At 38.6% G+C, this 19,133-nt stretch overlaps 1 protein-coding gene across 5 annotated transcripts in view; it reads left to right on the top strand.

The window, feature by feature from the left end:
- Positions 1-19,133, top strand: part of RGPD4 (RANBP2 like and GRIP domain containing 4) — a gene marked incomplete at both ends in the record, with an annotated part of 67,610 nt that overhangs the window by 6,368 nt on the left and 42,109 nt on the right. For all 5 annotated transcript variants that reach the window (XM_080711089.1, XM_080711090.1, XM_080711088.1 and 2 more), the window contains 7 exons: positions 2,522-2,633; positions 3,207-3,359; positions 6,233-6,463; positions 6,994-7,139; positions 11,804-11,996; positions 14,334-14,421; positions 16,885-17,094. In XM_080711089.1, coding sequence (XP_080567215.1) covers positions 2,522-2,633; positions 3,207-3,359; positions 6,233-6,463; positions 6,994-7,139; positions 11,804-11,996; positions 14,334-14,421; positions 16,885-17,094 — 1,133 coding nt within the window. The remainder of the gene's footprint in view (positions 1-2,521; positions 2,634-3,206; positions 3,360-6,232; positions 6,464-6,993; positions 7,140-11,803; positions 11,997-14,333; positions 14,422-16,884; positions 17,095-19,133) is intronic.

Below are 19,133 nucleotides of genomic sequence, written 5' to 3'. Positions count from 1 at the left end.
AATTCTAAACATGCTTTAGTTTTAAAAAAATCTGTGCCTTACCTGATATTCTTTGGAATAGGAAGAAAACCTAGAGCACAATACTTTTACCTATGTGTGTCCTATAATAAAGGCTTTGTCACTATCAGACTGATTTTAAGTTGAGCCTAGAATGAATATTTCTTGCAGGATGTATTTGTATAGGGTAGGGATTTGTTTAGCTTAGAATATGTATAAAAATCGTCTAGGTTAGAATGAAAGAGGACCGTACTTATGTCTAACACGCTGATTAGGTATCTAATATTTTACTTAGCAGGGAAAGACAAATAAATACAAAAGGAAACTGATTACTGGGCAGAATAGCTTGTGTAAAAGATCTTTCATTGACTCTGTGTGTGATGTTCTCAGACTCTGTCTCACCCATGGGGCAAGGAATTTTGACTTGTGACTTCCACATGTGGAATAGCCTACAGCAGGACATTAGGAGGGAAGGAGACTATTATAAGCATTGATAGGAAGAGGGGAATGCTTGATAAGAAAGAAACCAGAGTATCTTATTTAACTAGAAATATTGGGCTATGAACCCTTGTTCCTTGTTACCTGAGACTGCCCCCTTAAGTTTTGGTTTAATTTCTATTATGGTAATATTTACTGAACTTGGAAGATATTTATTTTTAGTTGTTACTGATTTCAGAAATGGTAATTGATTCTACTTGGTAATATAATTAACTTTTGTTCAATTTTAGCTGACTATAGAAATTAGGAGTATTTTCTTTTTTTTTTCTTTTTGGTGGTGCTGGGGATGGAACCTAGTGACATTCTTTATTTTGAAACAGGGTCTCACTGACTTACAAAGGGCCTCACTAAGTAGCTGAGGCTGTCCTTGAACCATGATCATCCTGTCTCAGCCTCTTGAATGCTAAGATTACAAGCGTGCGCCACCATACCTGGCAAGAAATAATTTTCTTGTTTAAAAGGTAAATATATTCTCTTAGTTGTTATTTTGGAAATTGTTGCTATTTATTATTTTGCCTCATGATAACTTTAAATTTTTTTAGTACTATGACTTTTCTTATGTATAAGCAAAACTCTTTAATGCTTTACCAGAATACTATGAGGAAGAAAAAGCAATTTATATGTTCATTTCTTATGTGTAGGTAGCATTAGAAAAAACATTTGGCAAATATAGTCCTTAATGGTAAAAGGTTTAAGTTATCAGCTGTATTTTAAGGATTATCTGTTTCTGTGAATACTTTTGAGTTATCTACATGTTTTTTTTGTTTGTTTTTGGGGGTTTTTTTGGTACACTGTTAGAACTCAGGGGGATTCTAACTCTGAGCTATACCCCCAGCCCTATTGTTTTAGTTCTTTATTTTGAAACAGGGTCTCACTAAGCTGTGGAGGGCCCCACTAAGGAGCTAAGGCTGGCTGCTGACTTATGATCCTCCTGTCTCAGCCTCCCAAATTCTGGGATTACAAGTATGTGCCACCATGCCCAGATTGTATGTTACTTTGGGGGGGGGGTTACTGGGAATGGAACCCTGCTTTCTGCCTTCGGGCTATACTTTCATACCTAGTTTATGTTTTATTTGGAAACAGGGTCTCACTAAGTTTCCGAGAGCCTCATGAAGTATCTGGGGACGGCTTTGAATCTGCGCGATCCTCCTGTCTCAGCCTCCCAAGTACTGGGATTACAAGCATGAGCCACCATGCCCGGCTTGTATGTTCCATTTTAAAATAATGGTAGTCAATAATTGTTAAACAAAAATTGTTTATTGTATGTTTTGGTTAAGGATTTACTCTTCATTTAACATTTAAAGTACAATTATAGCCAAGCATGGTGGCACATGCCTATAATTCTAGTACTTGAGAGGCTGAGATAGGTGGATTGCAGGTTTGAGGACAGCCTCAGCAAGTAATGAGACTTATCAACCAATAAGACCCTGTTTCAAAATAAAAGTAAAATAAGCCAGGTGTGGTAGTACAGGCTTGTAATCCTAGCGATTGGGAGGCTGAAACAGGATCATACTGGTTCAAAGCCTGCCTCAGCTACTTAGTGAGGTCCTCAGCAACTTAATGAGACCCTGTTTCCAAATAAAGTATAAAATAGGTCTGGGAGTATAGCCCAGAGGTAGAAAAGTCCCTGGGTTTCACCCTCAGTGCCACACACACAAAAAAAAAAAAATTAAAAAAGCCGGACATGGTGGCGCACGCTTGTAATCCCAGCATTCGAGAGGCTGAGATTGGAGGATAGTGGTTCGCGGACAGCCTCAGCTACTTAGTGAGGCCCTCCACAACTTACTGAGACCCTGTTTCAAAATAATAAATAAAAAATAGGTCAGGGGGGTGTATGCTCATGGGTTCCATCCCCATACAAGCCTCCCCCCCCCAAAAAAAAAAAAAAAAGTAAAATAAGTCTAGGAATGTAGTTCAGAGGTAGAATGCCCCTGGGTTCCATCCCTAGCACCAAACCCAAAACAAAACAAAGAAAAGTTGTAAGTTTAATAATTGATGATTTTTTTGTATTGCTATTTTAAAACAGGTACATATGTACATATATTAATGTGCAAGAGAGGGACCCTAAAGCTCACAGATTTCTGGGTCTTCTCTATGAAGCAGAGGAAAACACAGACAAAGCTGTTGAATGCTACAAGGTAATTAATTAACATTAATTAGATTAATGTTAAAATATAGCTTTTGTGCAGCCAAACATGAGGTCAAGAGTAACTTTTGTAATAAATAATTTGGATGTTTTTTTTTTTTTTTTTTTTTTTTTGGGTGGTACTGGGGTTCCTGGAAGCCCTTCTACCTCCGGGCCACACTCCCAGACCTATTTTTTACATTTTCATTTTGGAAACAGGGTCTCCTAAACCAGAGCGCGCGGCTGGCTTCGAACCTGCGCGATCCTCCTGTCTCTGCCTCCCAAGCGCGGGGATTACAAGCGTGCGCCACCACGCCCGGCTGGATGTATTTTCTAAATGTCATGAAAACAAGCATGGGTTACCAGAGTTATCATTAAGTGACACTACTTGGAATAGATTTAAAATTATCTGGCCCAAAGTATACAATAATTTAATACCTATAAATTTTAAGTTTAACATGGCCAGATATTATATTCTTGTGATTCTTTTTTCATTCTCCTAATAAAAATATTAATTTTTAACATTTGTATGACTGCACTCTTTTCCAATGTATTATTTATTAATTTGTTACTTTCCTTATATCAGCGTTCAGTGGAATTAAATCCAACACAGAAAGATCTTGTGTTGAAGATTGCAGAATTGCTTTGTAAAAATGATGTCACCGATGGAAGAGCCAAATACTGGGTTGAAAGAGCAGCTAAACTTTTCCCAGGAAGTCCTGCAGTTTATAAGCTGAAGGTAAAGTCAAAATGTAACATAAAAGAAGATAGCTAAGACAGGCCATTTCTATTATTTGGAGTTCTATTTATTTATTTGTACTAAGGATTGAACCCAGGGTCATTCTGCTTCCAAGCTACATCCCCAGTCCTATTTTTATTCTTAATTTTGAAACAGAGTCTCACTGAGTTGCAGAGGCCCTCGCCAAATAGCTGAGACTGACCATGAACCTGCGATCCCCCTGTCTCAGCCTCCCAAATACTGGCATGCACCACAAGCCCAACTATTTGGATTTTTTTTTTTTTTTTTTTTTTTTTTTTTTTTTTTTTTTTTTTTTTTTTTTTTGCCATACTGGGGATAGAACCCAGGGGCATTATACCTCTGAGTGACACCCCTAGCCCTAATTTTTTATTCATAATTTTATTTTTGAAACAGGTCTCACTGAGTTGCAAGGGGCTGCTTACTAAGTAGCTGAGGCTGTCTGTGCACTGTAATCCTCTGGTCTCTGCCTCCCGAATCCAGGGATTACAAGAGTGCACCACCATACCCAGCTAAAGTTTTAAATTATAATCAATGAGTAAACCTTAAACTGACTAATTGTGTTTTCTTTCAAATTTTTATTTTAAAAATATCTTTAAAATCTTTCTGAGCATCTGCTGTCTTATTAAGCACTGTTATGCTTTACAAGTGGAATTTCATTTACCCTTTAATATTTTATAGATTTTTTATAGCTTTGTACTTAATAGTAGAGCAAAGGATTTAAATTAAACTATCAAAACTTCACTTTATTGGTAGAAATTACCTACAGGCTAACAGTTTAGAGGTTGTTTGTTTGTTTTTGCAGTACTAGGGATAGAGCCCAGGGGCATTCTACTTCTGAACTACACCCCATCACTGTTTTTTATTCTTTATTTTGACTCTGGGTCTCACTGAGTTTCAAAGGCCCTCACTAAGTAGCTGAGGCTGTCCTTGAACTGCCATCCTCCTGTCTCAGCCTCCCGAATGCTGAGATTACAAGCGTGTGCCACCACGTCTGGCTCAGTTTAGGGTTATTACAAAGAAGAATTTTTTCTTTTCATAGTACTGAGGATTGAACCCAGGGGCATTTTACATCTGAGCTACACTCCCAGCCCTATTTTTATTCTTTATTTTGTAACAGGGGCTCTGTCAGTTGCAGGGGGCCTCAGCTGAAGTTTGCTGCAAACTTGCTATCCTCCTGTCTCTGCCTCCCAAGTACTGGAATTACAAGTGTGTGCCACCATGGCACACTCGAAGAATTTTCTAATAATATTTAAAAATGGAAAGAATTACGAGATAGTGATGTTTTCAAGGAAAAGATAAAAGAGTTTCTATTAGAAGTAATTACTAGCCGAGCATGGTGGCGCACACTTGTGATCCCAGCATTTGGGAGGATGAAACAGGAGGATTGCAGTTCTCAGACAGCTTCAGCTACTCAGTGAGGCGCTTTGTAGCTCAGTGAGACCCTGTTTCTAAATAAGGAATAAAAAATAGGGCTCAAGGTGTAGCTCAGAGGTAGAATGCGCCCGGGTTCCATCCCCAATACAGGAAAAAAAAAAAAAAAAAGGTACTAAAAGTTAAAAGTGATAGGAAAATCTTGCTGATTATTTTTCTTTATTGAGTAAAATATAGTTTGCTAACTATTTTTGGAAAAAAGTCTTTCCAAATTTTCTTGGCAAACATGTTTTAAATGTATATTGTTATACAATGTTAAATATGTGTGTGGTATTAATTGAATTATAAATGTATGCTGTAAATTCCTTCTACTTCCATTATACATGTTTGTGATAGAATTTTTATAACTTTTTATTTTGAAGTTGGTTTCATAATGGTGTTCTTTACAAGTTTATGGAAATGATCCGGGAAGAGAGCTATTATCGAGGAGAGGGCAGTGCAGTACAGAGCGCTGACGGTGGGCTCTGTCTTTGCCAAGTAGAGGGGACAGAAAAGCTGAGTGCAAGTTATGTGAGATGGGTTTACATACAGTAGCTTCAGTTTGCTTAGAGAAAGATGAATCGAGGTCAAGTTGAAAATGAGGGCTGAAGGAAGATGTGGGAAAATTAATCTTTTGGGGGAATGGAGAAGGTGTGAGTCTGTTAGAGTTGAAATAGTATTTTGTTCTAGGCAGTACAAACGTAACGTTTGAGATAATGATATTAAAAGCAGCCTGGGATTATGATTCCCTGTGCCAGCCTCTTAATAAAGGTGATGAAGAATTGAGAAATTAAGCTGTGTATCTTATATATATTCCAGTTGCTAATAACAGTGACAGTTGCTGGAGGATGAAGAGTTTATCCATTTTCCCCAAAAAAATGTTTACCAGAGGTATGAGGTTGAGGTATGATTTGGAGCTTGCAGTGGAGTGTGAGTAGGCCACAGAGCCCATTACTTCTCCATGAAGTGGCTAGCAGAGGCAGCTCTCCTGGCAGAGGGGTGATGGGCTATTGTGAAGTAATACCTCATGCAGTTAATGCCAGGAGAGGAAGCATTGCTCAGGAAGGTGATGAAGACATCAGAGCAGTGACGGAGGGGTGAGGGGTTAAGTTAGACTCAGAGGTAGGAGCAGTTTGAAGGAATTGACTGGGGAGCCTGGGTGATGAGGGATACAGGCATGCGGAGCACTCTAATATTAGTTTCTGGGGTGAATATGGGCAACCATAGATAATTGCAGTATTTATGAATGCTTCTGTACTCATACAATTCTTGAGGTTTAGCTTCTGGGAACAACTGTAAAGGGACCAAGAAGGTATATAAAATGGTACTTTGGTGACACCTTCTTAAAGCTGATCACAGTTGAATATTGTGGATGGACCATGACTTGCTTGAAATTCCACAGATGATGATGATGATGATTTTAATACTTTTCCCCTAAACAGGAGCAGCTTCTAGATTGTAAAGGTGAAGATGGATGGAATAAACTTTTTGACTTAATTCAGTCAGAACTTTATGCAAGACCTGATGACGTCCATGTGAATATTCGACTAGTGGAACTATATCGATCAAATAAAAGATTGAAGGATGCTGTGGCCCACTGCCATGAAGTGGAGAGGAAGGGATCTTTGCGTTCAAGTTTAGAATGGAATTTGTGTGTTGTGCAGACCCTTAAGGTAGATGAAAGTTGTTGGGTCTCTTAACACTTTTTGTGTGTGTGTGTGTGTGTGTGTGTGCTACTGGGGATTGAACCCAGGAGGGTTCTACCTCTGAGGTACGTCCCCAGTCTGCCTTCCCCTCTTAAGAAATGATCTTGGTATGTTGCCCTGGTGGAATCTCTAACTTGTGATCCTCTTGCCTCAGCCTCCTGGGTAACTGGGATTATAGGTGTGGACCACATGCCTGGTTCTGCACTTCTGTATAGACACATATTTCTTTGTACTTAAAGCAGTGCCCTTCAACAATATTTTTTTTTTCTTACGTAGAGCAACTAAATTTTTGCTAGGATTGTTTTCATTTATAATGGATAGATTGGGGAATAAATGTGACAAATACGTAAATTTTTGGTATTTTTATTTATAAAGCTGGTGTAAAAATCAGTATAGTCTCACAGATGTGATAGGAATGGGCCAAGGAATTTGTAGGCGTAAAAATGGTCAATTTCTTAAAATTTGATAAAATTTTTACTGTTCTTTCTACAAAATAGGAATATCTGGAATCTTTACAGTGTTTGGAGTCTGATAAAAGTAACTGGCGAGCCACTAATAAAGACTTACTTCTGGCCTATGCTAACCTCATGCTGCTTACACTTTCTACAAGAGATGTACAGGAAAGTAGAGAATTACTGGAAAGGTATGTTGACTTTGAGGAGAATACTTTAGCAAAAGGGACCAAGGAGTTATAGTCGATACCATGGAACACTTGGAGGCAGAATTACTTTAATGTTATTTAGAAGGATGTTACAATTAGTTGTTTGTTTTTTATTATTTTATTTGTCAATTTACTTTGTGGTGCTAAGAATTGAATCCACAGGCATTCTACCTCTGAGCTACATTCCCAGCCCTATTTTACTTTTTATTTGAAACAGGATTTCGTAAGGTTGATGAGTCTCACTGCTTGCTGAGACTGTCCTCAAACCTGTGATTCTCCTGTCATAGCCTTCCAATTACTGGGATTACAGGCATGCCCCGCCATGTGTGGCTTTATTTTATTTATAGTACTGGGAATTAAACTCAGCCTCATACGTGCTGAGCAAATACTCTACCACTGAACTCTATCCCAAGCTCTGTTTTAATTTTTAATTTTTTTTATTTTTTGGTGGTACTGGAGGTGGAACCCAGAGGCTTTCTACATCCGGGCTATACTCCCAGACCTTTTTTTTTTTAAATATATTTTATTTGGAAACAGGGTCTCACTAAGTTGCTGAAAGCCTCACTAAGTAGCTGAGGTTGGCTTCGAACCCATGCAATCCTCCTGTCTCAGCCTCCCAAGCGCGGCGATTACAAGCGTGTGCCACCACACCCAGCTTCCCAAGCTCTGTTTTTAAATTTTGAGTCAGGGTCTTGCAATAAGTTCCCTAGGTTGACCTTGAACTTGCAATGTTACTGACAGCCTTCTGAGTTGATAGGATGACTGATACTTAGAGGGTGTGTGTGTGTGTGGTATTGGGGTTGAACCTAGGGGTACTTTATTACTGAGGTATATTCCCATCTCTCTCCATGTTTATATTTTAAGACAGGTTTCTCACTAAGGTGCCCAGGTTCCCAAACTTTTGATCCTCCTGTCTCAGCTTCCCTCAAGTACTGGAATTATAGGTCTGCACCACCACCACACTTGGCTCAGAGAGGTTTTTTGTTTTTGTTTTCTTTCCCTGAACTGGGTATTGAACCCAGGGGCATTGTACCTCCCGAGTTACACCCCTAGCCCTATTTTTCTTTCTTTATTTTGAAACAGGGTCTCACTAAGTTGCAGAGGGCCGCACTAAATAGCTGAGGATGGCTGTGTACCTGCGAGCCTCCTGTCTCAGCCTCCCACATGGGCCACTATGCCAGACTGGTTCAGAGAATTTTTATAGTTCTGTTTTTTTTTTTTTTTTCTTTTTCCTTTCCTGTGGTGCTAGGGATTGAACCCAGGGGCACCCCCTAGCCTTTGTGTGTGTGTGGGTGTGTGGTACTGGGGGTGAAATTCAGGTGCCTTTTACTTCTAGGCTCTACTCCCAGACCTATTTTATTTCTTATTTGGAAATGGTTTCACTATGTTGCTAAGAACCTCACTAAGTTTGTCTCAGTCTCCTAAGTACTGGGATTATAAGCATGTGTCACGATGCCTGGCATGTAGTTCAGTATTGATTAAAAGTAGCATATTCTATTTGGCATGAAGAGACAACCCTGAAATGTTTTAACTGTTCTTTGGTTGTTGGTGTGTGTGTGTGTGTGTGTGTGTGTGTGTGTGTGTGTGTGTGTGTGTGTGTGTTACTGAGGATTGATTCCAGGGGCATTCTACCTATAAGCTACACCCTCAGCCCTTTTTTTTTTTTTTTTTTTTTTAAGAACTAGAGTTTCACTAGGTTGTAGAGGGCCTCATTAAGTAGCTGAAGCTGGTCACGAACCTGCGATCCTCCTTCTCAGCCTCCCAGGTACTGGGATTACAAGCATGCACCACTATGCCCAGCGCCTAAGTACTTTTTTTTTTTTTTTTTGCGAGTCTGGGAATGGAACCCAGGGGCATTTGACCTCAAATTACACCACCCCCTGCCCTATTTTTTATTCTTTATTTTGAAACCGGGTCTCACTGAGTTACAGAGGGCCTCACTAAGTAGCTGAGACTGTCTGTGAATCACAATCCTTCTGTCTCAGCCTCTTGAATGCTGGGATTACAAAAGTGTGTGCGCCACCATGCCCGGCCTAAGTGATTATTTTTAAAAGGGGATAGTCTTGAATGAAAATCACTTAACAGTTCAACATCTACTGTCAGTGCTAGGTTCAGATATACTAGTATAAGCACTTAGCATCACTAGTGTTTCGGAAAACATTGATTTGGCTTAGAAATAACTCAAATATATGAATTTTCTTTTTTCTGAAATTTTGATTTTGGGAACCAGAAACTCCATTTTATAAAAATAAATGATGCTGAATAAAAAAATTACGTGGATTTATATGAGATGTTAGTTTAGAGCCCGTAATGACCCACTGACTGTTTTATAAGTATCGGGTTATTAGAACATGCGCCTTTATGAATAGTGGCTTCTCACAGATTACAAGGGTGGAATTGAGGGGTTGTTTCAGGTTGCATGTCTGCAAAGCCAGATTAGTTTCTGACCTGTACAGAAAATGTTTGTTGTTCACTCCGTGGTTGAGACTGCCCATTTAGTTGGAAATTGTTTTCTTATGTGTAGGGGTAAGGTAGTGTTCTTGAAAAGTACTTAGTGTCCTAAGGTGGTAAGATAAGAACGATATAAGTTACTTAAGGTTTTAGATTATTTTAGCATATATATAGGGATGTTTTGTTTTATGGGACTTATATACTCAGTTGTGTGTGTGTGTGTATAACTAGAGACTGAATCCAGGGACATTCTTCCTCTGAGCTACACCCCTACCCCTATATTTTATTCTTTATTTTGAAACAGGGCCTCACTAAGTTGTGGAGGGCCTCACTAAGGAGTTGAGGCTAGCTAAGAACATTTAGTCCCCCTCTGTCAACCTCTCACGTACTGGGGTTACAAACATACACCACCAAATTTTTTTTTTTTTTTTTTTTTTTTTTTTGTGGGTCTGGAGGTGGAACCCAGAGGCATTTGACCTCCAAGCTACACCCCCTGCCCTATTTTTTATTCTTTTTTATTTTGAAACCGGGTCTCACTGAGTTGCGGAGGGCCTCACTAAGTAGCTGAGGCTGTCCCCGAACCACGATCCTCTGGTCTCAGCCTCCCGAATGCTGGGATTACAAGCGTGCGCCACCACGCCCGGCCCAAATTTTTTTGATCATACTCTTTGAGAACTCTCAAAGATCTTTGGGCTCTTTTTTTCTTTTTCTTTTTCTTTTTTTTTTTTTTTTTTTTTTTTTTTTTTTGTTGTTGTTGTTGTACTGGGGGTGGAACCCAGGGGGTTTTCTAATTCCAGGCTATACACCTAAACCTATTTTATACTCTATTTGGAAACAGGGTCTCAACTAAGTAGCTGAGGCTGGCTTTGAACTTGTGTGATCCTCCTTTCTCAGCCTCCCAAGTATTGGGATTAAAAGCATATGCTACCACGCCCAGCTTTTTGTGGGCTATTTTTATCAGTATTTATTATCTTAGAAACTAAAACTAAGAACAAAATTGTTATTCACTTTGCATTTTGTAATCTTTTTAATATATGGCTTACTGGAACACAGCTAGCTTTTCATCAACTTGATAGTCTGTTATAACATGTCAAGACTCTGAAAAGCCCAACTTGAACATGAGAAAACCAGTATGAAAAAGGCCATTTCCTAGTTAGTTCTATTACAACAATAAATTTAGTCATGGATTCTTTGATAATGGTACCTTTCAGAACCCTCAGAAGTCCTTATAGTTCATTTGCTAGGAGTAGTAAATCCCTTTTGCTCTGATTTCTTTTTTCTTTTTCTTTTTTTTTTTTCCTCTATTTTTTGCAGTACTAGGGGTGGAATCTAGGGGCATTCTACCTCTGAGCGACATGCCTGGCTCTAATTTTTTTTATGTATTTATTTATTTATTTATTTATTGTGGTACTGGGGTTCATGGAAACCCTTCTACCTCCGGGGTATACTCCCAGACCTATTTTATACTTTTTATTTGGAAACAGGGGCTCAAGCCAGCGTGGCTGGCTTCAAACCTGCACGATCCTCCTGTCTCCACCTCCCAAGCAGGGGGATTACAAGTGTGCGCCACCACACCCTGCCCTTTATTCTTTACTTTTGAAACAAGGTTTCACTGAGTTGGAAAGGGCCTCATGAAGTAGCTGAGGCTGTCTGCAAACCATGATCCCCCAGTCTCATCCTCCCAAATGGTGGGATTACAAGTGTGCGCCACCATGCCTGGCCTTGATTGCATTTTTTTAAGTGATTTTAAAATCATGCTTCACATCTGAGCATTTGCTATTGTTCTTACAGCGCAAGGATTTTGAGGATCGTTAGGCTTTGGAAACAAGAAGAGTTACAAATAATTAGTTATTTTATATTTTATCCCATGTAGTAAGAAGTACAGTTATGCTTTGCTTAAAATTTTGAACTTAAATATCTGTCAGTTATTTACTGTAATTTGAAAATGGCATATCTATTTTGAGAAACTCCAACTTTGGTTCTCTATGGTTTCATTATGAAACCATAGTTTGGTAAATAAACAGGATAAAAATAAGCACTAGATTGTTCATAATTTCTGGAATACAGAATAAGGATTATTTAGGATTCTGAATGTGGAAAATGAAACTTGAAATAGAATTTATTAATTTTAACCTTGAGTTACAAAAGGAAATTGGTTATTCACACAGTACCTGTTTACTATTTTAATATTACAGGTTTGACAGTGCCCTTCAGTCTGTCAAGTCTTCTGTGGGTGGAAGTGATGAGCTGTCCGCTGCTTTCTTAGAGGTGAAAGGACATTTCTACATGCATGCTGGTTCTCTGCTCCTGAAAATGAGCCAGCATAGTGACGTGCAGTGGCGAGCTCTTTCTGAGCTGGCTGCATTGTGTTATCTCATAGCATTTCAGGTAAACCTTTTCCAGTTTTAGGAGTTTGATAATAGTAACTTACATTTCAATACTTTGTGTGTGTGTGGTACTAGGGATTGAACCGAGGGGCCTTCTGCCTCCAAGGCACACCCCCGCCCTATTTTTATTCTTTATTTTGAAATAGGTTCTCACTGAGTTGCAAAGGGCCTCACTAAGTAGTAGCTGAGGCTGTCTGTGAACCATGATCCTCCTGTCTCAGCCTCCCAAATGCTGGGTTACAAGCGTGTGCTACCACGCCCAGATTTTCAATATGATTTTGTTGTGTTTCTCCTGGATGTGTGCTCTGGTATGTAATGAAAATATGTAGATAAACCTGTAGAATTAAAGTTAAAATGAACGTCAAGCTGGGCGTGGTAGTGCACACTTATAATCCCAGTATTTGGGAGACTGAGAACAAGAGGGTTGCAGGTTTGGAGCCACCCTTGGCAACTTAGGGAGGCACTCAGCAACCTAGTGAGACTTTATCTTTGTAAAGGTAATTATATTCATATGGTTTGAAATTTAAGTAGTAAATGTGAGTTTATTATGATAACTCCTTACTATCTATTCTACAGTCTACTTCTCTACCTTGGAGAAACTAAGGTTACTACTTTTTTGTGAGTCCTTTAAAAATTTTTTGTGGTGCCGGGGATTGAACCCTGAGCCTCATATATGTTAGGCAAGTACTCTACCACTGAGCTACATTCCAAAACCAAGAAATGTTTTATGTACCAGTGATTAAAACACATATACACATAAACACAAAATTTTTCTCCCTTGGTGGTAAAATGTTCTGAGCATTCTTTTTACTTGAATTTTTTTTTTATGAAATGTATCATTGAGGCATTTCTCTATCAAGTATATAAAGGATTTCCTCAGTTTTGATGTTATTCCACTATATAGACATATACTGTTGTATTCTTTTGTGTGTGTATGTGGTACTGGGGATTCAACCCACGGGAATTTTGCTTCTGAGCTATACCCCAGCCCTTTTTATTTTTTATTTCAAAACAGGATTTTGCTAAGTTTCTGAGGCTGATTGTAAACCTACAATCCTCCTGTGTCTCAGCCTCTCAAGTACTGAGATCATAAGCTTGTACCACTACACCCAGCTCTTTTTTTTAAACCAGAGCATTAGGTTCTTTTTATTTTTTGCTATAATTTAGCAATGAATAATTTGTGTCATTTCATATATTAAATATATGGGTAAAATAAATTTCTTAAAGAATTGCTAGATAAAGATATTTGGGTGATTATAATTTTAGAGCTTGCCAAATTTTCAGCCATATAGAGGTTGTACCCAGTTACATTTCTACCACCAATTAAAGTCATGATAGAGGTTGGGGTTGTAGCTCAGTAGTAGAACTTGAGCTTAGTATGTAGAAGGCCTGGATTTGATCTCTAGCACTACAGAAAAAGAAAAAAAGTAAGTTATAAGGTATTTAAAAGTAGCTTTAGCCCCTATGTGGTTAGTCATTTGGGGATATCTCCTGTAAGGGGGTTGTTGCTTATGCCTATGACTGGATATTTTTAGTACTAAATGTTCACTACTTTTCAAGAGAACTCATTAATATCAGTTGTTTGGTGCCTTATTATATGGAATAAAAATGTTTCTTAAGCTGGTTGCTACAAGATAATTCCCCCCCTCCCCCGCACTGAGGATGGAACCCAGGGGCACTCTTACCTCCAAGCTACACCCCCAGTCCTATTTTTTAATTTTTTACTTTGAAACAGGGTCTCACTGAGTTGCAGGGATCTCACTAAGTAGCTGAGGCGGTTCGCAAATTGCAATCCTCCTGTCCAAACTCCCAAATGCTGGGATTAAGAGTTTATGCCATCACTTCCGGATTACTACAAGATAATTTTAATTTATGAAGGCATCTATCATGTCTTCACCATTCTGTTTATTTTGGTAGAATAGGGCTGAGTCCATTTACTTTCTTGGTGGTTCTAGTTTATCTCAGTGATATCTCATATTGCCCAGGCTCTTTGAAAATGGGATGTCCATAGTGGCTTTTCAGAGAAAGGCTGTACCTGTGCTATTTGAAATTGTGTTGTTTTCTCTTTGACTAGCATAGTTTATATGCAGGGTCACAAGCAATATAACTAGATTCTCTGTTTGCCTGAATATAACTTGAATGTGCTTTTATTTGAAATTTTACAGAAGTGCTCTTTGTATGCATCTTGTATACATTATGAATTTCCTGGTTCTCACTGTTTTCTAATTAAATTTACATTAGTTAAATGTTTAGTCATTATAAAAAATTACTACACAGTAAAAGGGAACATTTAACTAGTGGAAATGTGAGTACAAGACTTTAATTCTTAAATTATCAGGTTCCAAGACCAAAGATTAAGTTAATTAAAGGAGAAGCTGGACAGAATCTACTGGAAATGATGGCCCATGATCGCTTGAGTCAATCAGGTAATGGTAATGTATTAACTGTTTTAAAAAGAATTTCTTTTTATTAAAAGAATTTATTGTGTTAGATCATTTTGTTCAGGAGAACGTTTGTCATAATTTTTTTTCCTTTTTGCCACATAAGGACAAAATAGGTATGGTAGAGATTAGAGTGGCGTATTCTTTAAAAGAAATATTTTATACTCTTTGTTCTCTAGTGGAGATAATTCCTTAGCCCCCACCTTTATCTGCCTGCTAGAGCCTCCATTCTATTTCAGACTTTTGCCAAGTATAGTTATTCATTTGCTCATTATTTAACACCAGTGTCTTACAAAACACTGCTGGGGATATAAAGATGAAGATATGGGTGGATCTCTTAAAGAGCTAAGATCATAGAAAGTTAGGAGAAATACGTTTTCTTAGGCTCTGGGAGTTTGTAGAGTTAGTCCCAGTCTTGGCTGTTTGGGTTGGAACCCAAAGGTGTCCACATATCACCTGTGATTTTGCATAGACTTTAAGGTGGGTTAGACAGCTAGCGAATCAAATAGTGAGCTGAAGAAACATTCTTTTAGTAGGGAATGTTTTTTATATATAGTTGAGTGAATTTTGTGAAGAGCAAGTAGTGTTTAATCAGTGTTGCTTTGAGCTTTGGTCTGTGGTAAAGCTGTCAATAATTCTTGTGTTTCTCCTCTAACTTGCGGCCTACTTTTTTGAGGGAGTTAGACTGAAGACTTTACTTTTTTGTCTTTTATGTTTTCCTTTTACTTTTTCAGGGTGTCAAACTTAGTAAAATCAGTGGTGTCTTTGGGCATACCATTTTACTGAGAGACAGTCGTAACTGACCAGAATTAACACTGAGGAGAGTTTTTGTATGACTTTTATTTTTGAATGGCTTGATTGAATTTTAGAATATTTTCATCACCCCATAAAGAAAACCCATACCTTGCACGCTTGTAATCCCAGTACTAGGGAGGCTGAGACAGGAGGATTACAGGTTTGTGGCCAGTCTCAGCAACTTAGTGAGGCCATCTACAACTTACTGAGACTCTGTTTCAAAAGTAAAAAATACAGCCAGGCATGGTGGCGCACTCTTGCAATCCCCGCGCTTGGGAGGCTGTGACAGGAGGATCGTGCAGGTTCGAAGCCAGCCACGCTGGCTTAAGAGACCCGGAGGTAGAAGGGCTTCCAGGAACCCCAGTACCACCAAAAAAAAAAAAAAATACACTAACCATGATAGAACATGTCTATAATCCCAGTACTTGGGAAGCTGAGACAGAAGGGTCCCAGGTTTGTGGATAGTCTCAGCAAGTAGTGAGACTTTTATTAACTTAGCAAGTCCTTGTTTTGAACCAAAAAATAAAAAGGAATGGGAGTGTAGCTCAGAGCTAGAATACTTCTGGGACAATCCCAGTACCAAAGCAAAAAACAAACACATGAATAGGGCTGGGCGTGTACCTCAGGTAGAATGCCCCTGGGTTCAATCCCCACTTTTCACCAAAAAAAAAAAAAAATCCCACCCAGTTTCCTCAGCTTTAGGCAGTTCTTACTTCTCTCTCTCTCTCTCTCTCTCTCTCTCTCTCTCTCTCTCTCTCTCTCTCTCTCTCTCTCTCTCTCTCTCTCTCTCTCTCTCTTTTTTTTTTTTTTTTTTTTTTTTTTTTTTTGGTGGTACTGGGGGTGGAACCCAGAGGCTTTCTACCTCTGGACAATCTCCCAGACCTTTTTTATATTTTATTTGGAAACAGGGTCTCACTAAGTTACTGAAAGCCTCACTAAGTTAGCTGAGGCTGGCTTCGAACCCGTGCGATCCTCCTGTCTCAGCCTCCCAAGCGCAGGGATTACAAGCGTGTGCCTCCATGCCCGGCTTCTACTTCTCTTTTTAATTTGCCTGTTCTGGGTATTTCATATAATGTGGTCATGTAATGAGGTCTTTGAGACTGGCTTGTTTCATTTAGCATGTCTTCAGGGTTCCTCCTTGTCATAGTATATTTCAGTACTTTAGTCCAGAAGTGCTTTTTAAATAGATTCTTCATTCAAAACTTTTGGAATAGAATAGAATATCTTGGAGTGGGTCCTAGAAAAAAGCAATCTTAAAGCTGTTGAAAGGAGAATTCACATTAGCCAGATTCCGGCATGTATTATCACATCCTATCAAATCAGTTAGGTCTTGGCTGCTTCTTGTTCTATGGCCACTTAAATAGTATACTTTTTCCATCAAAAATGCAAATATTTTTCCGCAATTTTCATATATTTTTTCTTTCATTTTTGCTCTGTTATACAAATATAGATGCTATTAAACCTAAACTCATTCATTTTCTGAAGGAGCACCCTTTTTCCCTTTTGTTATTCAGTTCTAATTTTGGTTTGGAGGATAAGGTCTTGAAATAATCACTTTATTTTCTCCTTGATAATCTAACGGAAATAGTTAGGAGATAAATACAGTATTTCGTTCATCAAAAAATGGTAGGAATAACTTAATTTGTTTTTCAGGGCACATGTTGCTAAACTTAAGTCGTGGCAAGCAAGATTTTTTAAAGGAGGTTGTGGAATCTTTTGCCAATAAAAGTGGACAGTCTGCTCTGTATGATGCTCTGTTTTCTAGTCAGTCACCTAAGGATGGATCTTTCCTTGGTAGTGATGATATTGGAAATATTGATGTACAAACACCGGAGCCTGATGATTTGGCTAGATATGATGTTGGTAAGTTGTTTTTTCCATAGGTAATATTCTGCATCTTAATTCTTTTATATTAGGAAGAAAATAGATTGTAATTTACTTACCCAGAGGTAATATCTTGAGTATGTTAATGCACACTCAATGTGATCCCATTACTTGGAAGGCTTAAATAGGAGGCTTAGAATGTAGGTTAGAGGCCAGCCTCAGCTACTTAGTGAAGCCCTTTGCAACTTAGACCCTGTTTTAAAGTAAGGAATAAAAAATAGGGCTGGGGGTATAGCTTGCAGCTAGAATGTCCTGGTTGAACCCTGAGTTGCACAAGAAAAAGAAAAGGGAAAAAAAAAATTAGAGCTGTGTGTATAGCTTGGAGGTGGAATGTCCCTGGTTTAAAATAAAAGAATGACTTGATTATTTTTCAGGTTAGAGTATTTGGGTATGAGTAACATGTAATTTTCTTTGAATAGTTATTTATATAATTTGTTTCACTTTTTCATAAATCCACTTCCATAATATCTACTTTGAATCTAAATATTTTTAATCGCAATAAAGTCATAATTTGTTTTGTATTCCCCATGTTCTGCATCTAAATTGTATCATTTTTTCACTGTTAAAAATTATACTGTGATGAAAACTTTAATATATAAAGTGTCTGCATCTTAAATTAGTTTTATAGTAATCCCTAAAAACAGATTATTTGAAGCAAAGGAGACAACTATCTTTATTGGGGGGGGGGTGATGCTGGGAACTGAACCCAGGATTCTTTCCAGCACTATTTAGTTTTGAGACATGGTCTCACTATATTGCCCAAGGTGCCCTTGAACCTGCAGTTGTCCTGTGTCAGCCTCCTAAGTTCTAGGATTATAGGTGTATGCCACCAGCTTGACAAGGAGAATGGCTGTCCTTTGCAAACTGTCACAATGCCAGAAAGATCAGACCAATCCCATAAACCTTTTTTGCGGTACTGGGGATGGAACCCAAGGGCATTCTACCTCCAAGCTGCTACCCCAGCCTCTTTTTTTTTTTTTTTTTTTGGTGGTGGTACTGGAGGTGGAACCCAGAGGCTTTCTACCTCCGGGCTATACTCCCAGACCCATTTTATATTGTATTTGGAAACAGGGTCTCACTTAAGTTGCCGAGAGTCTCACTAAGTAGCTGAGGCTGGTTATTTTTTATTCTTTATTTTGAAACAGGGTCTCACTGAATTACAAAGGGCCTTACTAAGTAGCTGAGGCTGTCCACGAATCATAATCCTTCTGTCTTAGCCCCCCAAATGCTGGGATCCCATAAACTGCTTAAGTTCCAAATTTCTTATTGAAGGAAACAATCTCTTTATTATACTAGTATATAATAGTGGGCTAGCCTATGTTGTGTGGGTGTGGGTGTGGGTGTGTGTGTGGCACTGGGGTTCCTGGGAGCCCTTCTACCTCTGGGCTATACTTCCAGACCTATTTTTTATATTTTTATTTGGAAACAGGGTCTCTTAAGCCAGCACGGCTGGCTTTAAACCTGCATGATCCTCCTGTGTCTGCCTGCCAAGCACAGGGATCACAAGCGTGTGCCACCACACCCGGCTAGCCTAATGTTTTTAAAAATTTTTCAAAATTTATTATGGAGGTACTAGGGATGTAACTTAGGCTCTCAGCAACTTAGTGAGACCCTGTTTCCAAATAAAATATAAAATAGGTCTGGGAGTGTAGCCCAGAGGTAGAAAGCCTCTAAGTTCCACCCTGAGTACCACCAAAAAAAAGGCAGGGGGATTTCTTTAGGATTTCTGAGGTATGTCACATTCTTTTTTCTTTTTGGTTGTGGTACTAGGGATTGAACCCAATGGTATCCTGAGCTACACCCTAGCCCTCTTTCTTTTCTTTCTTTCTTTTTTCTTCTTTAATTTGAAGACAAGTTCTCACTAAGTTGTTGAGGCTGGTTATGAACCTGCAGTTCTCCTGTCTGAGCTTCCCAAGTAAGGTCAGCATTCATAATTTGGCCTTTGTTAGAAGATTGGTTTTTTGAATCATTTTGTTAGTTGGCCTGGAAAATAACTTTCCCTATAACTGAGTTTTTGT

Source organism: Muscardinus avellanarius, assembly GCF_963383645.1.
Source record: "Muscardinus avellanarius genome assembly, chromosome: 15".
In the NCBI taxonomy this organism is placed as follows: domain Eukaryota; kingdom Metazoa; phylum Chordata; class Mammalia; order Rodentia; family Gliridae; genus Muscardinus; species Muscardinus avellanarius.
The sequence above is the reverse complement of the archived record's forward strand: the minus strand, read 5'-3'. Positions and strand labels throughout refer to the sequence as shown.